Raw genomic sequence first — 25530 nt, 5'->3', positions numbered from 1 at the left:
TATGGTTCACAACTCGTGTTAACTTGGATGCGTGCAGTGTCAGGGCCATTATAATCTTCAGCTGGTGGAACAGGCATTGACAGATGGATATTTATGTATGTGATGGGTATAGGAGAAATTACGCACAATGCCAAAAACAAACAATGATATAATAGAAGTTCAGTCGTTTTCCCACAGGTCAAGGTTTACAGTTTTGGCTCTTGTGTTTAATGGAAACTTGCATTCTTGGACATTACGGCTTTTTTTCCGAAGTCTTAGGGTTTGTAGTAGGAAGAATAAACAGTACATCAACTTTACGAAAAGATCTAAATTTAGATTTTAATGAAGCAAAGTGCAGAGATTTCATTGTGTCGGATTAACTCCTCCATGCCCAAGGAATGTGTGTGTACAGTGGGGAGGTTTCTAAAGTTTTCTGCGTAACACTCAAGTGAATGACCTTTACAGTACAGAATTTACACAGAACATAGTACATTACTTCTTTCTATAAACTAGAGACAGAAAGAAATGCTTCACAGGCGTGCTGCAGCCAGGAAGTCTTTAAGTGTATTCAGACTTGGAAAAATTGAGAAGGCACATTTGAAAGGCAATGTAATCCTCAGCTTGAAGATATCCATCCTGTCAAAAACATGCACGTGCTCAAGTTTAAATAGATGAGTGATTCCTGGAAATTTTTCTAGCAGTATCCTTTCTAATACCAAGTATCCAGTAGTCAGAAAAGAGACAGACTCAAAGCCACGGTCATATTAGGCAATTAACTAAACATTTTTGTAGGAAATTAACTCCAGGCAGATGACCTGCTTCAGTGTGAAAAATCAGGTTCTAAATCAATTACTTTGGATTGTAACCAGGCTTGAGTACAAGCCCAGCAAGTCACTTCTGTGTGTATCTGCAGGATCGGCATTGCTGCCCACTGTGGAACTCGATGGGCTAGCATGGGAGAGCTTGGGAGGTTATTCTGCTACAGATGGAGTGGCAGAGGCTGGTCATGAGGGACTGACTCATTCATTTGATGCAGCCTCCAAAAGAGCATCTCACTTGGGTGTAAGTGTTGGAAACAGCTGATTTAGTACACATGCAAAAAATCATCTTTCCTTTTTCCTCTCCCTTCCCTTTTCCCCCTTCTAGCCCCATGAAGCTTTTGTTCCATGCTAGGGCTAGAAACAAGTCTGATGTTTCCCCAGTATGGTCACTAGCTGTGTTTCAAAAAACATACAGAGCTGGCAGGAAATTGCATGCAAACCCCCCTCCTTTTGCAGAAGATCCTTGCATATTATTATTTTGCTTTTGACACAACTCATGCCATGCAACCAGTTCTAGTTTTCCCTAAGGTTATTATTGACATCCATAGCTTTATAAATGCAGACCTGTAAATACCAGGTGATGCCGCTTTTATTTACTTGCCACCTTAAAGCAAAACCCACTACTGCTTCTGTGTTTAGTCTCAGATCTTTCTCACCATGCCAAGCCACTTTGTCTGCTGGTGTGCCCCTTGCCCCATCTGCTGATGGGGTTCTGAGGAGGAACCTTCCAAAAGCTGGTCAGGTGGAACAGGAACTGCTTTGCAGTCGGAGTCCCCTGCTACCTCCCAGCCCCTCTTGTTTCCCATGAACTGCTGGGGGCTTCCTCACCATGGTGGAGCACCACGTGAGGGTGCCCCACTTCCTCACCATCTATGGAGCACTGTGCATAGCTGGGATAGGAAGGGGTCCCTTCAAACACAGATAGTCTTGGTGTAACCCCAGTGTGACTACACCAAAGTTATCGATCATTTTCCCCATCATTATACACTGGAAGAAAAATGCTTGTAAATCCCATCTTTCCATCTCTGCCTACTCAATACTGGAAGAGCTTCCCCCTCACAGAAAGGGATGCCTCCCTCCACTCTTATACCTGAGATCAGCTTTGAGGAAGCTTGCTGAGCTGCGACTGTTGGCATGTGAAGGTCAGGAGCACTACTAACAAGAACCATTCCTGGTTCAATAATATGAGACATGATTTTTAGCACAGCACACACTTTCCCAAGCTCCAGTATATGAATATGCTCCAGAGAGTGACAGCTACCAAAAATGTTCCCCTTTGCCCTTTTAAATACTTGATTGGTTGCCACATGCACATGAAAGTCTGAGATTTAAGTAATAGCTGGGAAAATCTCCCCAAATGTCTCCTAGCCCTTTTTGTTAAGAACATAGTGTCTGAGTACTGTGAACACATCCTGTACAGCGGAAAAAAAATAATCAGAATTGATGGCAGGTTTGGGTCCAGGTTTATTCCAGCCCATTATGCTTCTCCCTTTTTGCTGTTTCATTTGCCCTCCACTCACAAGAGTTACTGATATTATGGCAAATATCACTTCACAATTATGCTTATCTAAAAAGTATTAAATAATGTTTTTAGGCATGAATCTTAAATTTCCACATTATAGCTGTGCCCAGTCCTTTCAGAAAATCCTGCTTCATAATAAGTTTTGTTTGAAATTCTAATCTTAGCTTAGGATGACTTTTCAGGCAGACAGAGATGTCATGCACTCAGCACAAGGCTTCCACAAAGACACAAAGCTGATAAGCCCTATACGGACAGCATGGATGAACTCTTCCCCAGCTGAACTGGCAGTAGATCCATCAAACATGAAAGAGCAGAAACTGCAAACTAAGGGCGTCTGTTACCCTGAAACAATTTTTCTTTTTTCTTTTCTGTTTCATGCAAGAGCAGCAGGACAAAAATAGTCTTTATCATCAAAATGCATGTAACTCATGCCCCTCATCCATTATTGCTAAGTTACATAGTAGAGTCTATATATGTCCTGTGGGTTTGCTGGCAGAGGCACTGATTTACATTAAGACTGTCTGGTTTGGAAATGATACACGTTGTTGAGATCTTAGCCACTTTTTAGAGAAATAGTCATTTCTTTTGGCTTTCTTTGTCACTGCAGTGGCAGAGAGGTTCCAGGGAGTTTTGACACAAGATTTTATGGAACAAGTGATAGCACATGCCTCTTTCATGCTTCTTCCTACACCAAGGAACAGGAGCCAAGTCTGCTTGCGTAGGAATGTGTCCTGGGATGGGCAGTGGTACTCCAGCCAAACCTGCCCAGAGCTGGGCCCCTACCACTGCTTGCGAAACAACATGAGCTCCCCTGGCCCTGCTGGCTCCCATGGCCTCTCCTAGGAAGTGCTACCATACTTGGAGGGCTGCCCCCTGTTGCTCCAGAGAATCAGCATGAAGGCCACCAGCATGCTTCCATGACAGAGGACATGGTCTTAGGGAAATGGTGCAGGGAGATCCCTTTTGGGCTGGGGCTCCTGCGGAGTCAGCAGAGAGGGGGGAGGAGGAGGGAGAGGAGAGGGATTATCATGCCCAAACCATGTGATTCCTAGAGTGAAATCCAGCATCTTTTAGCCTCTGCTTCCTGTACTCCACCTCTGCTCCAGGGACATGCCTGAGCCAAGAAGGGGGTAGATGAAAGAAACGCCTTGTGCTCCAGGATTTACCTTATCCTCACTCTCAGCCTCATTTCCCTCTAGAGGCAACCACATTGTACTATGTCTGTGTGCAAAACCCACCGAGACTTCTTGCCACCCCACATTACTTACCCATCTCCCTGCCTTTGTCTTTTATTTTAGCATTGTGTTTGTTTCTTTCCAAATCTCGACAGTGAAGGTTGAAAACCAAAGGCTGCACATTGCTGAGTCTCAGCACTATAGAGACTGTCACAAAAACCTCATGCCCTATCCCTTGATAGGGCAGTTGCTTGTCCCTAGTTGGCTCTAGAGACAGTCAAAAATGCCTAAGGTAGCAAAGTGCTGACTGTGGCAGAACAGCCTCTGTCTCCTTTTTCTGTGCCAGAACTTTGGGGAACCAGAAGTTAGAAGAGGGTACACACCCCTGTTGCTAGGGCTTGGACAATTCTTTTCTCCTTTACTTCTGGAGGGATCTGGAGAAACAGAGCCAGGTATCAAAGGTTTTTTGATTGATGTCCTTGTCCAAATTCTCCTATTCCTCCTGTGTAGCTGGAGCCAGAAGGTTTGTGGCTGTCTTCAGCATCAGAGTAGCATAATTCATTTTCATCTCCATAAAATTCCATAGAGGTATGGATTTTTTTTGTATCTCCATCTCTGTGCTTCCAGGTCGCTTTGGTTACAAGTGATTGATATAATAGCTCTCTCTGCTGGCTGCAGAGTGAGAGTTAAATTAACATATGCCATTGATGGAAGATAAACACCACCTCTCATCTTCAGATCATATCATGGAATAATTGGCAGCTCTGAACCCTCTGGTCTCAGATGCTACAGTGGCCCCAATAGATGGCCCGAAACCCAAATGATTCAGCTGTGAAAATCTGTGGTACAAAGAGCCTCTCACAACTTAAGGCTCCCCCCTCTGATGGAGTAGTCTAATACTCATAGCTGATATTGCTGAAAGAGTAAGGGCCAAATCTAGCTAGTATGCTATAAACACACATAACTGTCAACCACGAGTCTATAACTTTATGCATTTCAAAGAATATGCGGCTTTGGAGCATCTGTAACTGTGATACTGAAGGACAGTGGTTCTGGACCATGTCATTTACACTGAGGTGCATTAGTTCCTTGGTTACATGGTTAAATATTTTACTGGATGTTTAAGTGATGTTTTCAGATGTAAGCTGGTACAGTCAGTAAACCCTGAAGTAAAATAAAGGGAGAGTTAAGAAATGTCATGGGAATAGCTGAGACGCTCAGGGGCAGTTCTAGCTGTCACTGTTATTTATACCTTCTATTCTGAGGATGTGCAACTATGCAAAGTATTCATTTATAAAAATGACTAATATGCATATACAAGAATCAATTTTCAAGAATTGAAATCTTCAATCAAGAATCACCAGGTGGTGAAATTTGCAACATGGTAACATTTGAGCTGAATGCTACATTATTATAGAGTAATTCATAGGATGGAAATCTCCATATTCAATGAAAATGAATTAAGACTTCTTGCACATGGTGAGTGTCAATACACTAAATAGAAACTATTTCTTATTAATAAAACAGTTATTTTGCAATAAATGTTTGTTTATAGTCTGTTAAGAATGCGGCTTGTTTTATTAGAGGAATAAAAAACTCCTGCCAGGAATGTCAGTTACGTTTGCATGAGTAGTGTCTAACACCAGACAGATTCTATCAATGGTGGATAATTAATAATAACTGTGTAGGAAATTGTTTAAGACTTTTCTAGAAATCTCTCTTCTCTTGAAGAATTATATTTGGAAGCTTCTATGAACTTCATAGCTTCATATAAGCCAATACTCTAAGCTGTCCTGCCAAAAGAGCGTCAGCACATCGCTGAATTGTAAGAGTCAGGGAACTTCTGCCTCATAATAATTTTTTGATAATTTGAGAACCTGGTAGTCTTTCCCCACAATTCTACACAGAGGTCAGTTCTGGTGGAGAAAAAAACAGAGCAGTAAAAAAACAATGTGGAAATGATTGGGATGTTTGCATGGCAATGAAGAATTTGATTTACAGTTTTGTTTTCAGACTTTTTTTTTTTTTTTAGTACTCTGTTTTGCCTCTGAAAGGATTTATTTCCAAAGAAACCAAAGAACTCCTCACATGACATCACTGAATTCATATCAGAGAGTTTACAAAACTTATTGTGGTTTTAAATTAGGCTTTCAAAAGGTACTGCTTGAGGATATAAAATAGCAAATCTGACTAATTCATTTTTGCTTTTTAACACATTTTATGGGAGAATCATTGCTCCAGAGAGATTTTAACTAGTAGCTATGTGGTTTCACTAGCTATTTTAGAATAGATTTCTACTGACACTATCACAATGGGGATACTGAGCTCAAACACAACTTAAAACCCCTGCAATGGGATTCATGGTACATGAACATTTTGGCTCAGAAATTAACACAACATCTGTACGGGACATTGCTAGTGAAGCAGTAATGAGAGGTTAGCTGTTACTAGTATGGTGAAAGATCACATACAAGAAGGGCACAAAGCCATTTAAGCCAGCCAATACAGGGAAAAGGAAAGACAATACACTGGTTGCAGCTCAAAGGTTGAGGAACACAGTTGTGGATCCACAAACAGCTGCATTGGCAAAAAGGGACCTTACTCCTTCTACTTTACTTCAAACGTTCCAGAAAAATACTTGACAGAGAAAAAAAAATTACAGATGAGATGAGAAACTTAATTTCAGAAGTCTCACAAGAGGTGATTTTCCTCTATCCATAGGTAAAAAAAATATCCATGTGGCCAGTGTTTGCATTCAAAGCTCCTTTGTAAAAGGAGGAACTTGGTATTTCTAGAGTATAATTTTGCAATAATGAAGGCTTATTTAGTTACTGCTTTGGGGGAAAAAATCCAAATCATGATCACACTAGAGTATGTGTCCCCTGAAGAGGAGGGGTGTAAGGATAGCAAACTAGAGAAAAGCAGGGGAAGGAGGAGAGAGCCAAGCTGTGTCAGAGAGGGAATAGAGCAGAGAACACAGAGTAAAATCATGGAGTGGGAGGCCACAGGCAGAGTAGGGAGCACTCAGGAATACAAACATGAACCTCAAAGAGGCTATGATATACAGAGGTGCTGAGGGAGGAAAAAAAGCAAGGAGGCTGTGGCAAGAGAGGAAGGGCTGAGGAGTGACACCAGAGGTGGGAGTGTGGCAAGAGTCAAAGAAACCGAAACTCTAGGTTGATGCTTCCTTGTCCATGTAGGGCCAACAGCCTAAGAAAACTGCTCCTAAAGGGGCCTCAGTTAAGACCTTTACATGTAATCAAGAGAACTTTGTTTCAAAGACTTAATCCCTTCTGCACCTATTTTAGTAATCAAACTGTTTTGTGTGACTGTTGGGAACACCCTTCTTCAAAGCAAAAGTTCAGCCTATTCCATTGCTGAGTACGTAACATAGGCATGGTGACTAAAATGCAAGATCTGACAGATCTATGGCAATCTGTGTGCTTTGTCTCTTGGAATCTGTGTATTGAGCAGGATTAATTGCTTGAGAAACCAAATCGTACATTTAAACTTGCTAGAGGATATGCTCCAATGATTACCAAACACTTTGACCACAGTTGCGTAACTCCTGAACTCCATGCAGTACTCCTGCATTCCTTCAGCAAAATGAATCTAGCATGCTGGTACACTATACTCAGCCCACAATGTATTTTCTTTTCTACATATTGAAATAGCAGTGTTTATTACACTGTATACCTCTGGAGGAATGGATGAGCAAAGAACAGTCTTCTTACTTCTGTGATGTCTTTGGAACAAATGTAAGAGGAAAGAGGTGCTAACTGTTGGCCCCTTTTAAGTTCTTTAGGATGCCTAACAAATCTTAGTTCTTCTACAGCCACTTAATGTGGCTTAACAGGAAATAGGATTTCAATGATAGGATCAGTATCTCTTAACATAAATCAGGACATCATCAAAGATACACAGGTGAAGTTATTTGTACTTCATCTTCACACTGTCTGAGTCTGACAGCAATGAATCCAGTTAGCTTTTCACTGAATACAATGAAATTAAACCAAGAATATTTCTGGCCTTTTGGCTCTGAAATCTATATAAAAACATGCTGTAAACATCTGCTTTATTATTTTTTATTATTTTCTTTGTATGACAGGGTTCAACAGAGAGTATTAATTGGGAAAAGAGCAAAAACTTTTCACAACAGTAGACAGGGAAATCACGATGCTTCCCTTATTAAAATTTTCAAGGCTGATTTTTTTTGTTTAGTTGTGCCACAAAGCTTGTATTTCCAATAGTTAAGATGGGAAAACCAAACCAAACCAAACCAAGACCCGTATCACTGACCAAAACCAAAACAAACAAACAAACAAAAACCAACCAACCAAAACAAACACACACACACACACACAAAAAAAAAAAAAACAAAAAAAAAAACAAAAAAACAGAAAACAAACAAACAAACAAACAAACAAAAACACAAACAAACAACCCAAACCCCCAAACATAAACCATTGTATCATTTTTACAATAGTAGACTAAATACAATTCCAATTTCAAGTCCTAGTTTTGGAGGCCAAGGGGAGCAATTATTGTCTCGTGTTCTTTTCTTTACACTAGAAATAGGCATAACTGCACTTCTTGTTCATCCTCAATCTTACAGAACATTAGAATGACAGAATGGGTTAAGTTGAGAGGGACTTTAAAGATCATCTAATTCCAACCCTCTGCCATTTGCAGAGATGCTTTCCACTAGACCAGGGTGCCCAAAACCCCATCCAACCTGGCCTTGAACACCTCCAGGGACGGGGCGTCCACAGCTTCTCTTGGCAACCTGTTCCGGTGCCTCACCACCCTCTGAGTGATGAATTTCTTTCTAATATCTAATCTAAACCTTCCTTCTTTTAGTCTAAAGCCATTACTCCTTGTCCTCTCACTACACCCCCTGACAAAGAGTCCTTCCCCAGCTTTCCTGTAGGCCTTCTTTAGGTACTGGAATGTCCACTACAAGGTCTTCCTGTATCCTTCTCTTTTCCAGGCTGAACAACCCCAACTCCCTCAGCCAGTCAAAATGTATTTATATATAAAATATATAAATTGTCTATAAAAATAGATGAATAAGAATCACATAGAATACTACTAGTGAAACTGATGTCTCAAACTCTGCCTTTGAAAATATGTCTATTAAACCCCTTCTAGAGGGGGTTCATTGCTCATTGCGCAGTTATCATAGTTCAGAATTTAGCCATATGCATTAGCCAAGTGCAGGAAACCTTTTCAAACATGTGTGAGGTAAATATATATATAAGCGCACCTAAAATCTTGAAGGAATCATTTGAAAATCACGTCTGCTTGGACAAGATCTGATTTATGGATAATTCAGAAATGTGCAAAGGAAAAGACAGGTTGTTCTCACATAAAAAATAATGTGAAGGGCTAAAGACATATAACACATTTAGTGGTTGTCTAATTACATGCCACTTTAAATAGAATATTTTAGTGGAAATGTTTAAAAGATTGACTAATAGCAAGTTCAGATAAATTCAGATAAATTTTAATATGAAGTCTTAAGATACTGTACAAAATGTATTCCTCTATAAACCTATCAAAGCATGCATAATTATAGGGTGATTTGATTCAAAAATAGGGGTCTTTGATTCAAAAAAGTCTGCAGAATGAATACAGATTTAGGAACTGGCTGTAGGGATAAGTCATCACTACACTGAAAAAATAGTGCTGTACTAACTACAGTGTGTGAACTAACACGAAGGACAGGAAGAATTTCCTTATTTCTGATGAAATTCCTTTCCCTCATTCACTGCTCCTCTACTACAACTTGAAGAGCAAAGTTTATCCCTTTGGAATGCCCCAAGTGTTATGGGTTTGGATTTGTTGTTTTTTAATTTTCCTCTCTGGGGACTGAATGCTTCTGGGATTCTCTAGCTTCCTTGACAAACTGCACGATTTGTTTCTTGCTTCCAGAATAACATATGCAGTTTGTAAGAACAGTGCATTATTTTGTTGTCTATAAAAGAAAATAAGGTCACTTAAAATGTCTAAGAAAAATGTCAGATTTCCAGGAAATAAAAACTTTCTGCCTGCGTGTTTGTGTTTGTGAAGTTTAATGGATTTTTAATTAAGTGATATTTTTATTTCTTTGAGGCATACATGTATTGTAATGGGTTTTATTATTTTGAAAGATGGACGTGTAAAGAAAAAAAAAGCTCTGAAAAAAAGGTTAAAGTGATGTTACATTGAATAGAAAGTATTTGCATTTGATTTGTTTAAAAATAAGCTATTAACATACATCGTGTGATTCTTCACATGTCTGCCCGAACAAATGAAGCAAAGATGCCATCTTCTTGAGAAAGCAGGTTCTCAGGTGTATCGTATTCTAAAATGTTCCCTCGTTTCATGACGATGACCAGGTCTGCAGTTAGAATAGTGTGAACCCGATGCTGCCATAAAAAGAAACAAAAAACACATACAGAGGTTTTCATTTTGATAGTTTTCATTGCAATTCATTAATGGGCCTATGAAGTTGGTGAATGGCTGTCCTTGTTTACAGTGGTATTTGGAGTAGGTCCTTGTACTATATCTTTAATCTGAAGAGATCTCAAAATATTTTTCAACCTCTGGCACCAAGCCTGAAAATACTTATGCATGCACGCACTTCACTTTCAGTCAGCTAATTGCCTTTATGGACAACACAGCTGTTGGAATAAATCCCACGGCATCACTGAAATACATCTTCCCCTTAAGGAAATATGAAGAAACATCCTGAGTATGCCTGTATAGTCAAGGTGGTTTATCATCCTGCTCCAATCCTTGGTTTTCGTACATTGTCTGTACACACTGCATACATCTTAGAGAATTCCTACGTTGTCTCCTTCTGCAAATCATTTAACTCCCTCTGTGATTAAATTGGTGTCTGCTGAAGGGAATAGTTTAGTCCTATATAACAGGAATGAAACCAGGTAGAGTTTGGTTGCAATGCTTTGTGAATATAGCCAGTCAGATATAGACATGACTAGCTCTAAAAATGAGACATTTCATTATATAGGCTGAAGGTCAGGGATTACTTTATGGGGTGGATTTCTTTCACGTCATAGAATCAATGTTAGTTGCATGTCTAGGCTTTAGATAAAAGTAATTAGTATAAATATTGACAAAATTAAACAAACCCAGGAACCACACAATAAACTCCTTCTTGCACTGTCATCTCAGATATTGTGCAGTAGAAAGGAAGCAGAATGAAAGGGAACTAAAGAGGTAAAAAATAACTACCATAGAGCCAGAAGTCTTGTGAACAGTGTGGACTGAGAGAGTCTATTTGTGAGTCTTCACCAAAGTGGTGAACAGGCCATCCTCTTTGAGGAGTAAGTTTGAGGCAGTGTCACATTCAACTAGAGAGCCCTCAGAAAGGACTAGGACAATATTGGCATCCAAGATGTGAGATACACGATGCTGGAAAAAAGAAAAGAAAAACAGGTGGGTGAAGGAAAGATCATATATGAGTAAAGAAAGGAAGGAAATGAAGCCAGCTGTGTGAGGAAAGCTAAATATTAATATGTGCCATTTTGAGACATGAAGTTTCAAAAAGCAAGGGAAAAGTGAGATTCCAGAGTGAAGAACAATATTAAAAAATTGAATGACATTTAACTGGAGGGGAATATGCTTACTGCTAGCATCTTCAGCACTTATGTATCCAGTAATCTTAAAGCCTGTTGTAAATTACCCTGGGTTAAGTCATTTGTCTGACATCAACTAGCCACTGACAGACTTGAAACCAGAGTCCAGGAATCATAACTCTAATCTCTAACCACAGGACTTGATTCTAGACATGGTGAAGAAACAGCTGTTGAAACACATATTTATCTCTTGGATATAAAATGTCTGCTTTTTGAGTAAGCCTACAATCACAAGGTAGAATTTATCTAAAAGGTATCTTCTGTGTGTGTGTTTATGTATGTATATGTACGCACATACCTGCGCATACTTGCACAGATATTTGGGTATGTTCTGTGTCACTAGAAATGGCAGGAAAAAAACAGGAAAAAACGTCAGAAACATTTAGTTGAAGAGATATTAATTTTTGAGCAATCCCTGTTGATTCTAATTTTTAAAATCTTTATTCTAAAACCAACCTTTTAAAAAATTATTATTCTAAAAGAGAAAAGACCATCCAACCTGAGAAATCTTTTAAATCTTTTGGAATTTCAGCTCCTTTTATAAATTTGTGCCATGGTTTTAGATGCCTTACATGCATGAACTTTAGAGGCAAAATTCAAATCTAGATTTTAAAGCAACTTTCAATAATGGTTTGACCCATGGATTCAGTTTAAATTTGTTAATGAGAATAACTGCAATTTTTTTTTTTTTTGAGACAATCTATATGCTGAAGTTTCCTATAAAGATGTCCTGGTTTCAGTTAGAATTAATTTTCTTCCTAGTAGCTGGTGGAATGCTGTGTTTTGGCTTAGGATGAGAAGAGTGCTGATAACACCCCGATGCTTTAATTGTTGCAGAGCAGTGCTTATACTAAGCCAAGGACATCTCAGCCTTTTGCTCTGTCCTGCCAACGGGCAGGCTGGGGGTGCAGTAAGAGCTGGGAGGGGACAGACCCAGGACAGGTGACCCAAACTAGCCAAAGGGGTATTCCATACCATCTGACGTCATGCTAAACAATATATAGGGGTGGCTAGCCGGGGGGAGGGGGCCGGACTGCTCGGGGATAGGCTGGGCATCGGTCAGCGGGTGGTGAGCAATTGCATTGTGCATCACTTGTTTGTACATACTATTATTACTTTCCTATTATCACCATTGTATCATTATTATTATTATTGTTATTATTATTTTTGTTATTATTATTTTCCTGTCTTATTAAACTGTCTTTATCTCAACTCACGGGCTTCACTTTCCGTTTCTCTCCCCCGTCCCAGAGAGGGAGGGGGGAGGGTGAGCGAATGGCTGCGTGGTGTTTAGCTGCCGGCCGGGTTAAACCACGACAGTCTTTTTGGCGCCCAACGTGGGGCTCGAAAGGTTGAGATAATGGCAGATCTGATCAGAGTGTGTTAAACTAAAATTGGTTTAAAACCAGCTACTAGGAAGAAAATTAATTCTAACTGAAACCAGGACAAAAGTCTTTCTTCAGATCTCAGTGTTTTAGTTTGGGAATATTCTGACCTTGGGTTTTACTTTTATGTTGTTTTCATTATGATTTTTTTATGTTGAAAGGCAAGAATAACTGCTTAAGAAATGAGTACAGAGCATCTGTGAGTGTCAATACTTACCGCTATTGTTACAACTGTACGGTCTGCAAAGGCAGTCATCACAACTTTCTGCAAAATGTTTTCCTACCAAAGTAAAAGACTTACTTCAGTTATTTCATCCTTCTTTATTCTACTTTGTTACGTATCTTCAAACATCAAAAAGACAGGGTCATATTCCACACCATCTTCCATCCGCACATCAGACTCTTAGTAATGAAATGACACAGGTGAAATGTAGGGATGCTCTAAAATATTTAATCTGTGCTTTTGTTTTTTTTTTCCCCTCACTGCAGGCATCGACCCCCAAAATACAACATAAATAATTAAAACTAAACACAAGACAAAAGCAAAAAGTCTGTCAGTTTTCTTTTCTAACTAGATCTCATAGCTTACATTTTGGGGACAATGACGCCTCTTCTCCTAGTAGATCCATGCATCAATGGTATAAATTGCTATACTCACTGTGGCCATGTCAATAGATGCTGTGGCTTCATCCATGATGAGAATGCTACTCTTGCGAACAAAGGCTCGGGCCAGGCAGAAAAGCTGTCTTTGCCCTACACTGAAGTTCTCTCCTCCTTCTGTTACCATTGCGTCTGTAATAAAATCAATTAAGTTGAAAGTACGTTCTTACAATCAGGATGCAGTTATTTTGAGTGGTCACCATGAAAGCTCTGCTTGTGCACTGTTCCTGCATCAAGCAAGATCCCTGTAAAATCTAGTAAGAATAATATTGACTGAACACTGGAATAGAGAGATACCAAGAAAAATGAGCACATCTTCTTGGAAAGGATCATCATATCATTAAACAAATAGCTGACAAAAATAGTTAAATCTGGTAGGCTGCAGGATTGTATCTTAGTAATATGAAATACACAATATGGTAGGAATTAGGTGAGCTTCCTTCATGAACCAAATCTCAAACAATAAGGTAAATGCTCTGTCAGTGTTCTCAACAAGAGCAACAACTCTGCTGGCCAAGCCAAGTTCTGCTGAAGGAGCAGAGGTAAATCTGCTCTTTTAAAACTCTTAAATGATAGGTCACCCCTCTGTGATGCTGAAGTGCCACATTTTTCTCTGAAATGAGTGGAAAACAAGACTACTCTCCAGCTTTTTACTAACAATATTTTCTCTGTCATGGAGACAGTATATTCATAGGATGCCTGTCAACATGATGGTTCAGTGTGTAAGATACCATGTATCTATCTGTATAAGTGCATGCTCATTCACGTAGAATGACTTTATTGGCCTACATTCCTGGCTACTTGGACATACCAAGGCCTCCTGGCAATGATTTGACCATGTTCTTCAGCTGAGCAATCTCCAAAGCTTCCCAGAGTCTATCATCAGTGCACTTGCATTCTGGATCCAAATTAAATCTGCAAAGAAAAACAGAGCAGGAGTCTTGTCACTACAATTGCAGTTCATTCAGGTCTTCTGTAACAGAACAATTTGGCACAGTGTATCTCAATTGATTTCTCTTGGACAGACTGTGGGGACACACTGGAGTGAGCTGGGAATGTTCATTCCCAATTCCATCCTTTCCTGTCCACAGTAACCATCACAAACACGCCATGCAATGCTTTTCTTCACCCCCTGTCTGCTTACACCTACCGGATGGAACCGCTGAACAGTATTGGATCTTGGAGGATAATGGAGAGTCGGGAACGAAGAGTATGAAGAGGCAACTTGCTGATGTCTATTCCGTCAATCACTATCCTCCCTGTTTAAAACAGCATGCAGAAGATGTGAGAGAATTGCACAAAATGTGATTTGCAGATAACAGGCAGAAAGATAAAGCAGATCCTTTGTGCTGGACTCCAGATGATGAAACAGCTTGCTTCTGCATTCTCTCAGCATTGTTACATAAACATGGAGAAGGTGCATGTATGCATTAACACAAGCCAGAGGGAATCTAGTTTATTAGTGATGTTGTTGCCTTTCTGTCTGCTCCCCACCCACACACCTCCCCAAGGAAATGTGTGGCTCCTATGCTTGTGATTAATAATAGCACTTGAAAGATAATTTATTTTGGGGCAACCTAAGGTTTACAGCCAAACAGATCAAGAAGAACGGGAGCAACTTATACAGTTAGGTGATGTTCTGTACCTTTCTCTATTCCCTTTGACTCTAACAGTAGCAGAAGATCTTTAATTTCAGATATGCTCACTTATTTTTCATAATATATGTTTCTACAACCAATAATGCATCAGGAGCCAAAAATCTTGTAACTCCAGAGGGAATGGGATAGCACTAACTTTTTAACAAGATGCGGATCAAGAAAAAAAAAAAAAGAAAAAAGGATGTCGTACTGCAAGCATTTTAATACCATTCATGGCAGTTCTTACATATAAATTTCACTTAAATATTTGGTTGTGAATTAGCCATATACTGTTCTTCTAGCATAAGATTACTGGAAGTGGTCACATTAATCATTCCTTAAACTAGTAGTTCATTCCCGTACAAGAAGTTGCTGGTACAGCTGGGATACTTGGTAAAGCAAGAAGATTTTTCCATTCCTAGTCACTACTCCAGGTTAATGAGCATATGGATCTCATCTGAAAATCTGATTCATGATGTGCTAGTTGTTGGAACTGTTGATATCCAGGTGAGGAAGGTGGAGAAAACGTATAAGAGGAACCATGGATGGCTACTCTGTAAATTGAAGAGCTGGAAGGGCAACAGAAATCTCTTCCCTTCGATCCTCAAAGAAAAGCCAGGAACTAGTGAATCCAATGACTTTCCCTGGACACAGAAGCTTCCCTCTGCACATGTGGATGGGATGGGCCGGGGTAAACTGGATGAGGATATTATAAGAGGTGTATTATTAAAGTATTATCCGGCTCAACTCTGCCTTTTCCCTGTGGATTACTTCATGGTGTGACTGCACCCAGTCCTGGAAAGTACCTACTTAATGTTCATTAGTTCTCAAACAGGAAGAACCTAACCATGAACTGGCAAGTAAATGGATATTCAAAGCTCTGTGTGTGTGACCCTTCAATCATTTCCAATTTTAATGACTTTCCATTTTGTAGGTTACAATATGAGGGCCTATTCCAATGAAAGACCCAATCCCCACCTAGCCAGACTAACATGCTCATGCTTTTCTCGGAAGTTCAGAGGAACCAAGATTTCATCTGTGGAATGCAAAGCTCAATTATTTCCAGACTTTCATAAAGACTGAATCAGCTCATAAGACTTCAGCATGAGACAACAGTGGTTGCATGAACTCAAGCATGAATGAGGACATAAGAGAAGGTTAGAAGAATATGAGGTAGACTAATGAGAGAAAAATTAATATGTCATGCCTTGGGAACAAGGTAAGATATTTTTGATAGAAGCCGGGGTGCTCAAGGAAAAGAAAAGAGCAGATGAGATAATTTCCTTGTGGGAAAAAGTTAAGTAAAGAGGAGTTGGGAAACCAAGAAAGTAATGAGGGCGTTCAAGCAAGACAAAAGAAAGAGATGGCTTGAAGAGAGGACAAGAAAGGGAAAACATTAAAAACTGAAGAAGAAAGTGAGAACATGGAATATGGAATAAACAAAAATTTTAAGAAGTAACACAGACATAAGGAAGCAAGATGGATACCTTGAATGAACTCTTGGCTTCACTGAAGTTACTTGTAATCTTGTTAAATAATCTTTTTTTAGAGCCAGGACCCCACCCAGAAGTGGATCAGCTTACAGTCCAAATATGGTTTTTGCTGAGAGAGAGATGGTTATGCACAAAGGATAAACTAAGCTCAATTAGAAAAAGCTGAGGAATTCCCACAGGGAAAAATCAGGGATACAGAAGGAACAGCCAAAGAAACGATATAGAAAGAAGATTAAAGTAGAAGGAAACTGAAAGCTGAGCAGAAATAAAACTGTTTGCACTACTTACATATCCAGGAACCTCAGTCATGAATCAGAAACCATATATACATATAGGCACAGAACCACAACAAAAGCAAGTATTAGCTGCATCAGATTTACTTATCTTCGCACATCCTACTGGGGTTTCCCTGACAAACATTTAATGCACAACGACCAATTTAGAAACAGAAATCTTTGTAACAAAAAGATCAGTAGTTTTCCATATTTGTACAACAGTTCACATGTATATTTATTATAAATGCCAGGGTGTGTATTGCTGCACACTAGTTCATTCCAATGAGCTAGGAGAGTGAAATGCTGCAGGAGTGAAAACATAGTAAAAGGTATCCAAAACCCTCAGTCAGTTTCTGCTGCAGTTGTGGGAAAACACAATAAAATAAAAATAATTATCAAGAGAATGGGCTTGTCAAGTTCCAGTTTCTATTCTGCTAATATTATGACACTTATCATAAGTTAATACAGTCATTCTTTAGTGAGAAATTTTGAGACTCCAGAGACTTGCATATTTTTTCCTCCTACCTCAAAAATGGCATATTGTTTTGTCAATGCCAAATAAATAAATAAATGAATAAAATTTACAAGCATAATCTGTGTGCAACATTTCCTGGAAGAACCAAATGCTACTCACAATAGGACACTTTGTACTTTAAGGATCAGGTATAACAAGCCCCATTCAAACCAAGTGTCTTTCAAGCCAGGATATAAAATATCAATATAGTGTCTTCTGAAGACATAAGGGGGAGCAGGTCAGGAGTGACAACAGACTCCAGTGAAAACTAACCATCAAATATGTCCACCATTCTGAAGAACGCCAAAGATAGGGATGACTTGCCACTGCCAGTGCGACCACAGATCCCAACCTGCAAAAGAAAACATGTAAAGATGTTCCTTATAAAACGAAGCTGTAAGTCAGACTTGCAGTCCTTCAGGAAAGCTGGACTGGACTGCCCTACTGGTGAGAATAAAGGTCCTTCCCAATGGCCAGTGGCAGACTCCTTTTGATCTGTGCATCAGAAAAGACTTGTAAAATGAAAACAAAAGCATTGGGCTTTCACTGATGCTAAGGAGTATTAGGAAGAGATCGTTACCCTGCTCCAAACTCCAGGCAGAAGGTAATAACAGAAACAAACAAACAAACAAACATATTTTAAAACCTATTTAAAGTGGTATTTCAGCTGCTACAGCTGATGTCTTATCTCAAAATAAAATAAAATAAAATAAAATAAAATAAAATAAAATAAAATAAAATAAATAAAGAAAAAGAAAACCTGCTTAATTTCTCCATATGGCTTGTGCAGTGCTGAAATTTCAGAGACCTGGAGAGGAACCCTTAAGTGAAAGGTGAAGCTGCTTCACGTGTACACTGAAGAGCTCATGGAACATGTGATAGAGATTCCCACCTGTCCCAAGAAACAACCTTAGCAATCACATTGTAAAAGCTAGGTATTTTCAGCTTGATAAAAAAGAGTATTATTTACTTCACAGTGAGACATAATGGTGTTTCTCATTTACATGCAATGAGTTTGCATGTATGCATCACAATTCATACAGTGAAATACAAAATTTCTGCAATATTAATATTGCAATAAATGCAATTTTAACCAAGGGAAAAAATATATTTTTTTGGTTCATGTAGAATTTTATTTCAGCTTGTTGAATTGATCAGTCAAAAATGTTGGAACAAAATAGTTCCCTTTTGCTAAATAATCTTTAGAAACATCTGTTCCAGGAAGATTTTTAAAATTTTGTAATTTTTTTTGTCCTGGACTCCAATGACACTACATGCTGAAATGTGAGATGTTCTTGAGTGTTTACTCATCTCCTTTTTGATGTTCATCTAATCTCATCTGCCACCTATTCTCACTCTAAGCAAGGGGAATGGACACAGAAAGAGATGGGAATCTCAGAAGAAAAACTGATCCCAGCCAATAAAGTGATATCATCAGTGTGTTTCTACACCCATGACTAGGGACCTCAGAGAGGACCATCAATGTATGCAGATGTCATTGCAAATTGTTATTCTTGTTCTTCTGCTACCTTAGAAAAGAAAACACAATAAGGAAGGATCTGCTCCAGAATGAGGACCATATGCAATTACACAGTACCTTTTGTCCTGGTTTAATATAGGCCTTAACATGTTTGAGAACAGGCTTCAAGTTGTTTTCATATCTCACACACAAATTTTCAATCTTGATTTCCCCTTCTTGAGGCCAGTCTTTTGGGACTTGAGAAGAGTCTGGAATAGTCACAATAAAACAAAACATGCTATCAAAGGGCCACTTTTTATGACATTTCCCTTTCCCCTCCCTCCTTCCTGGGAGTCTTCATGAAGCCACTTGAGAAACCTAGGCCATGCCAGAAGGACATAGGCTAAGGGTGCGCCCTCTGCTAGGTTGGCGTTCAGACTGTTTTGCAGGGGAGCTGAGAACCGTCTCAGGGCACGTTAGCACTTAGCTGCCAGATCTTGACACGTAAGATGAGAGGGTAAATGCCTAAGGGGCTCTTAGCAATGAAATGGGGAGAAGCAAAGAGGGCAGAAAAGGTCAGCGGAGTGTTAACATCTTCTGAGGTCAGTAACCAGCAGAGGAAGGACAGTGCAAGGAAGGATGTTGTTACTGCTTTACAACTTGAGCTGTTGACATTATCACAGCTCATATGTCATCCTGATTTGCAAATATGCAGTCAGGTTTTGCCTTCTGCAATAGGAGCCTGGCTTTCCAAGGAGGCTTTTTGACCTGTAAGCTTCTTCATCTCTGCACTGCTAGCACTTGCAAAATACCAGTTAAAGCTAATTTGAATAAAACAGCAGCAGTACAAAGAGCAGCATACAGTTCAGGGAAGAGTCGCTGAGGTCTGACTGAGGTTTGACTGCCATCATACCTCTGTCTTGCAGCAAACGGGGGCTACAAAAATCCCACATTTGAAGCATGTGACTGTTAATGCATTTTTAATTCTTATCTACATTTTGATAGGTTTCTTCTTCTTCTCCTCCACCTCCTCCTCCTCCACCTCCTCCTTCTCTTCCTTTTTCTTCTCCTTCTTCTTCCTCTTCTTCTCCTTCTTCTTCTCCCTCTTCCTTCCTCTTCCTCTTTTTTTTTTTTTTTTCCCTGTTGGCTAGTACAGGCTACATATCTCATGGCTGCTTTTGGCTATCCTTGTTAGTCAAATCAGTGGGAGTTCCTACATAACAAGGAAACCTATAAATTCTGCATGACCAAGTCTACCTTGCTTTAACAATCCTATAGAAGAACAACAACAACAAAAATCAACGAACAAAAAAGTTTAGAGTGCAATACCCAAGTAGCCATCATAGTTCTCCGACTCCATGTTCAGGAAGCTGTGTACTTTTTTTACTGCACCCATCTGCACCTCCAAATCAGCCAGATTTCTCACCACCCAGTTCAAATAGTTTGTTATCTACATTACAAAAAGAAAACAAGGACAGGGTTCAGGTCTGTGCATCTATCTGTTTGCGAATAAAACTCAGATAAATTTGTGAAAGTCTTTGGCCAGACCCAGCACCGTGGATCTGTTACTGGCATTGCAACAGTCCTAAACTCAGTGGAACAGCATCAAACACATAACAGGCTTGTCATACTCCAATGCAAACAACTGTGACATAGTAATTTAGCACACAGTATACTCTTTTTTTTTTTTTTTTTGAAGGAGGTTATACCCAGAGTCTGTAGATGTGATTGATTAGGGAAATCTCTTGTTCCCAAGTAAGCAGTACTGAAAGACACCTTCTTTAAACACACGACACAGAAGAAATCAAAATTGGTAATACCATTTGGGAATATGGCAATTTATAATCTTACAAAGACAGACTAAAGATTAAGAAAGTTCACTATTTGCAAATACATTGAAAAGAATTTTATGGACATTTCAATTCTGCTTCTTTCTGTGCATATTTACATAATCCATTTATCTCAGTGGAAAATGTGTGTTCCTTTATCATAGCAATATATGAGAAAAAACATACTATCAGCTCAATGATATTTCCTTCTTAGTTTTTATTCCCATTTGTAATCAAAAAGGTATTACTTGTAGTAAGTAACTACTGATAACTAGTTGTCAAACAATACCCAGTAACTTAGGGAACCTTATCCCTAGTCAAGACTATTTAAGGCTGAAAACTGTATAGCCATTTCCTAAACTTATGTTCCTAAGTCTGTTTAGGTGCTAATTAAAAAACAAAAACAAACAAACAAACAACAACAACAACAAAAATGATCTTATTAGGTACTGTTGATTGACAAGCACCTTTAGAAATTGAGCAGCTTTAGAAACCTGAATAAGGGTGTATAAACCTCACTTACGGAGAACATTCTACATGCTAACATAGTGAGAGAATGATTTTGTCATTTATTTGCCAGAGATTGATGAATCTGACAGATGTTTATTATGAATAAATCACTCAGATTCACTTCTTTACCACTTACCTAATACAGATGCAATAGGCATACAGTAAATATTTTTCACTGAGAGTCAACAATATTTGTTTTGGTTGATTTAGATGATTTAGTTGCTTGCCCTAATGATAAGGAGTTATTCTCAGGGGTAATGTGAAGTACTTTCTTTATTGGTCAGAAATACACATCTTCTGTGTCCAGCTTTTGATTCAGAAATTTATCTGCAATCATAGCTCTAACAGATTTGATAAAAGAGCCTGGTATCCCAAAGGCTCTGCCCATTGTTTCAGCCTTTATCTCAGTTGTGAAACAGAATTGGGAGGGTTTATACAAGGGGAGAGAATAAGCTTCTGAATGTCTATAGTAAACATCATGTTGGTGCAAACAGTTTGCTCTCATCCAGGTCCAAACATCAGCCCTCTCTTAGCTCCAAAGAGAAATTACACAAAAACCTGTCAGGAGATGCAGGCAATCATCCAACTGCATCCAAAGTTTCACTAATGTTGTTATGAGGGAGGGGAAAGACAGGTAACCTCTTTTTAACTGGAGCATCTCTTCATCTGCTACACCAGACTTGAGCGAACAGCTAACTTGCACTAATGATCTGTTTGCAAATGCAGACTAAATGCAAAGTAGCCAAAGCTGATGCAGACATCTTGGCGCTTCCAGATCTCTGCTAATGAAGCAGGATTACCAGGAATGTTTTCAGAGTGAAGCTGAAAGTCTGGGACTGATTCTCAGTTGCTGGCAGATGCTCAAAGTGCTGCAACAGTGGCTTGAAGGGGATCTAAGGCCACCCTAAGACAGCTGCTGAGAATCTTCTGTTGCAACCATAGGCTTACCAGCATTTATGCTTAAAGCCAAATCTCAGTGTTAGACCCATACCCGTATCCTCTAGAGGACACCACCTTCCTTGTACCAGTGCATAAAGCAGCCAGCTTTGTGCCACTCCAGACATGATTTCAAAAATTATCCCCGCGACTATCCTCATCCTGCTTTTATCCCCACTCTCTTGGTGAATTTAGCAATATTTTTGTTCTCAATGATGATAGTACTCAGTCTATGCCCATGATGCTCTCTCATCCTGTCTTACAGCCTACTACACTAAAACACCATTCCACCTTTGTGACTCATCTCAAATAGCTCACTGTTAATGATAAGAGTTAAAATTAATTGGCTATTGTGCCATCAAAATCTTGTCTTTCCTAACCCCATCTTCTCTGATTTCCAATTGCTACTTGTCATGATAGGCCATGCCTACCAACCTTAAAGGTCTCAATCCCCAAATCCATCCAGATTTGGATGGAGAATATTGGGTGTTTGAGCAGATTCCCTCCAAAAGCAGAAATGGCATTTGTTCTTCTTCAGCACTGATTCTATCAGCCATTGGTTAAACATTACCCAGGTTATGACAGTCTGTGGGATAGCAGTTTCTGGCAGGTTTTGCCGTATACAGGAGCAACCAACACTGTGCTGTTCAAAACAGAGTGCACAGCAGGTTCTTTTACACATTTTCAATTTTTCTGCTCTGCTTGGGAGCACGCGGGGCCTGGGAATGGCTGTGTTTTTTTAATTGGCTCATAAAACCTGAAGCAAGTCCAAGTTGCCCTGAACTCTCTCAACTTTGGCTTGAATCCATTATTTGCAAGATTTTTTTTTTTTTTTTCAAGATTAAGAAAGCTGGAAGATAACCATGTATATGTATTTTTTAAAACTACCATAAACTTGATACATTGGTCTGAAAGTTCCTCTGCTTTGGTACATACCGTCAGAGCGTACAGGAGACCTAGCCCCACAAGCCCCGAGTTAGGCCCTTCAGTGATGGAAGTGACAGCTGCGGTAAGAACTATGCAGGCACCAAGATAATCCTAAAATGAGACAGAGGGAGAAAGAAAGATTCTAGACAACATTAAAATGCAGCACCAAGAAAATTTCTTCAGTCTCACAGCACATTCAGTTTATTGAGAGTTACTTCTATAATGGCACCTAGTCCTTACTTCTGGGTTGTTTTTCCTGGAAAAGGTCAGGACTTTTGGTGCCCAAACTGAAATACTCTTGGAGTTTGCTGGACACAAGTGAAACAGTCCAGTATTTTCTTCAAATACAGTTGGGCTGGGGCATCTCAGTGTAGCTACACCCAAAAGTGGAGGTATAAAAAATCTATTGAGTGTGTGAAGAAAAACATAAGAATAGCATAACATTGACACCCTTATTTACTACTACTAAAACAAATCAAGTCTATTCCTCTCCACTTCCATGTCTTCTCAAACATGGGTTTACCTTTCAAAACAGAAGTAATGCTGACTTCACAATGTCCATGAAAAGATTCTAGTAGGACTTCTACAGTTAATGCACACGTTTTGTAAGCAGACAGACATAAAGTGTCTGCAATAAAGCATGATACATAAAGCATTGTGCAATGGAACACTGTGCATGGGGAAGGCATCTCTAAGCCTGCTATACACTCACAGCTTGCAGTGAAACACCATGTTGATGTTGGTAGCAGTAGCTGAAAGCAATACAGCAATGTAGTTATAGGGCTGCATTTGGGCTAGTAAGCCTTGCTCTTGCAGAAATTGCTGTGGAGATTGTATTGGACAGATCTGACTTCTCATATCCTCTGCAGGAGCTTGAACCAATCTCCTTGACGTGTATCTCTGTTTTGAAGTGAATGCCAGATATGTGTGGTCTTGTAGTTGTCAAGGTGACTGATTCATGGGGCTGCTGGTGTTCCCACTCTCTTACTGTTCCCTGCATTATATTTACTTTGGATTACAGGGTTAGCATTTTCCATCTATTTTTTTTCCCTCCTGTTTGATAATGTCCTTCCTGGAGTCTTTCCTCTGAGATTTGAAACAAGGGTTGCCTAGTTCATCTCTCTGTAAGAAGTGTTGATGAGCAGATGACAGACTCTAACCTAACTACTGGGAAACAGAAGCACAGTGCTCTTGGATCTCCATGAGCAGCTGGGACAGGACTTCACAGCTGCCATTAAACTCTCCTAAGTTTTGAGTGGTATTAGTACCACTGCACTGTTAGGTAAAGCTAAATGAACTATTCCTTGGCAAGACCACATTATTTCTAATGTGATGATGAAGCAATGCATATTCTTGGATCAAATTCATTCTGCATGTAAGCAAGTCTGAGACTGAGACATTAATGGGCATTGCCACAGCTTATTTCAGGACTTGATGAGGCTCTGTTATTTTTCTGTCTTTGGTGTGAATGCAAGTTCAGCTTGATCTCACATGCTGAACGCTTCATGCACAAGGGAAAGCCATGCCACCATAAGAAATGAAGCACAGCTTTTTTAATTTAGCAGTGTACCACAAAGTGAAGGTTGGAATAATGCCCCTGATGTGAGGATTAGTTGTGTATGTTACTATTTGTGTCTAGCAAAATCAGGTCACAGCTCTGTTCATTCTCTGCTCTTTTCATGTCAGATGAATACGGAAATCACAGTGATTTTGCTTGCCCCTCATGCACATCAGGGAAGTTCCTCACATGCTGTCACTGGAGAGCCCCTATAAAATCCAGAAGCCTGTCTCACTGGTACTGGCTGTGTTGTGGCCTACTGTTTTTAAGTTGAAGCCTAGCTCTGCTATGTTTTGTGATATTAAACAGTCCTGTACATTACACACAGTATGGGCTCACAGCAGCAGTAAGGGCTGTGCAAATAGGGGCTCTAAATTACAGCTGTGGGATTAAACCTGTTGTTGGGGAGACATCTCAGGGAGCTTCATGATGCCTGAAACAGCCCTGGCAGATTTATGACAGTTCACAAAATTACTTAAAAGCCATGCTCTGCTTTGAAAATAGCTGCTGCAGGGACAGGTCTGCAGATGCTGCACAGTAGTAGAGAAACCTTATTTCAAGTTATGTAAATGTTTGTTCTTGCAGTCTCTTCAGACAGTAGACATCACAACAGCAAAAGATGAGGGAGACTAGTATTTTCTTATTCATGGCCAAGAAAGCTTAAAAACCCCTATGTGCATAAACCCCTATGTGTATAAACAATCCCAATCTATTTTAAGTAACAGTGTGTATAATCTCATAGCGAGATTTATTCTTGTTATCTTCTCTTCTGCATCATGCAAAATCTCTGTTTGCTTCCAAGGTTTCAAAATCATGGCTGGGACTAAACTGAACGTACCGTCCTGACCTCCAGCCATCTGTTGGCAGCCGATAGAAATAAGTAGGCAATGTTGTTCGTATCCGTTAGTTCCAGCATACGTTGTTTAAACCTGGCTTCATGCCTGCCGAGAGCAAAGTTGTTATATTACAACACATTACACGCTCATACACAAAAGGATGAAGTATTAAATTCTTCTTTCCCTCCCCTTCCCTCAACCTCAAACTCTTTGCCCTTGTGCCTTTGCCAAACTTTGGATTAAAAGCCCTTCCCTAAGGACCCAAGCCTGCTGCCAAAGCCTTCTGACCAGGCAGAAGTTAGCTGGACAGCTTTGTGAGTCTTCCAAATGAGTGGCATCTCTAAAGTTTCATTGTTTATTAGTAGGTTGTA

At 39.6% G+C, this 25530-nt stretch overlaps 1 protein-coding gene across 18 annotated transcripts in view; it reads right to left on the bottom strand.

Annotated features, from left to right (window-relative positions):
- Positions 1-7566: 7566 nt before the first annotated feature.
- The window catches only part of ABCC9 (ATP binding cassette subfamily C member 9), an 80037-nt gene continuing 62073 nt past the window's right edge, over positions 7567-25530 (bottom strand). For 14 of the 18 annotated variants that reach the window (XM_068655261.1, XM_068655213.1, XM_068655187.1 and 11 more), the window contains 10 exons: positions 25162-25264; positions 22775-22876; positions 19893-20013; positions 18702-18832; positions 17378-17456; positions 14336-14444; positions 13997-14100; positions 13184-13317; positions 12743-12805; positions 7567-9907 (listed from right to left, as the gene is read on the bottom strand). In XM_068655261.1, the coding sequence (XP_068511362.1) occupies positions 9770-9907; positions 12743-12805; positions 13184-13317; positions 13997-14100; positions 14336-14444; positions 17378-17456; positions 18702-18832; positions 19893-20013; positions 22775-22876; positions 25162-25264 (1084 nt within the window). In that variant the 3' untranslated portion in view covers positions 7567-9769. Of the gene's footprint in view, positions 9908-10736; positions 10917-12742; positions 12806-13183; positions 13318-13996; positions 14101-14335; positions 14445-17377; positions 17457-18701; positions 18833-19892; positions 20014-22774; positions 22877-25161; positions 25265-25530 lie in introns of all 18 variants that reach the window. The other 4 variants (XM_068655196.1, XM_068655300.1, XM_068655310.1 and 1 more) reach the window with 1 other exon arrangement.

Source organism: Anas acuta, chromosome 1, assembly GCF_963932015.1.
Source record: "Anas acuta chromosome 1, bAnaAcu1.1, whole genome shotgun sequence".
Taxonomy (NCBI): domain Eukaryota; kingdom Metazoa; phylum Chordata; class Aves; order Anseriformes; family Anatidae; genus Anas; species Anas acuta.
This window is presented reverse-complemented; position numbering and strand designations above follow the sequence as displayed.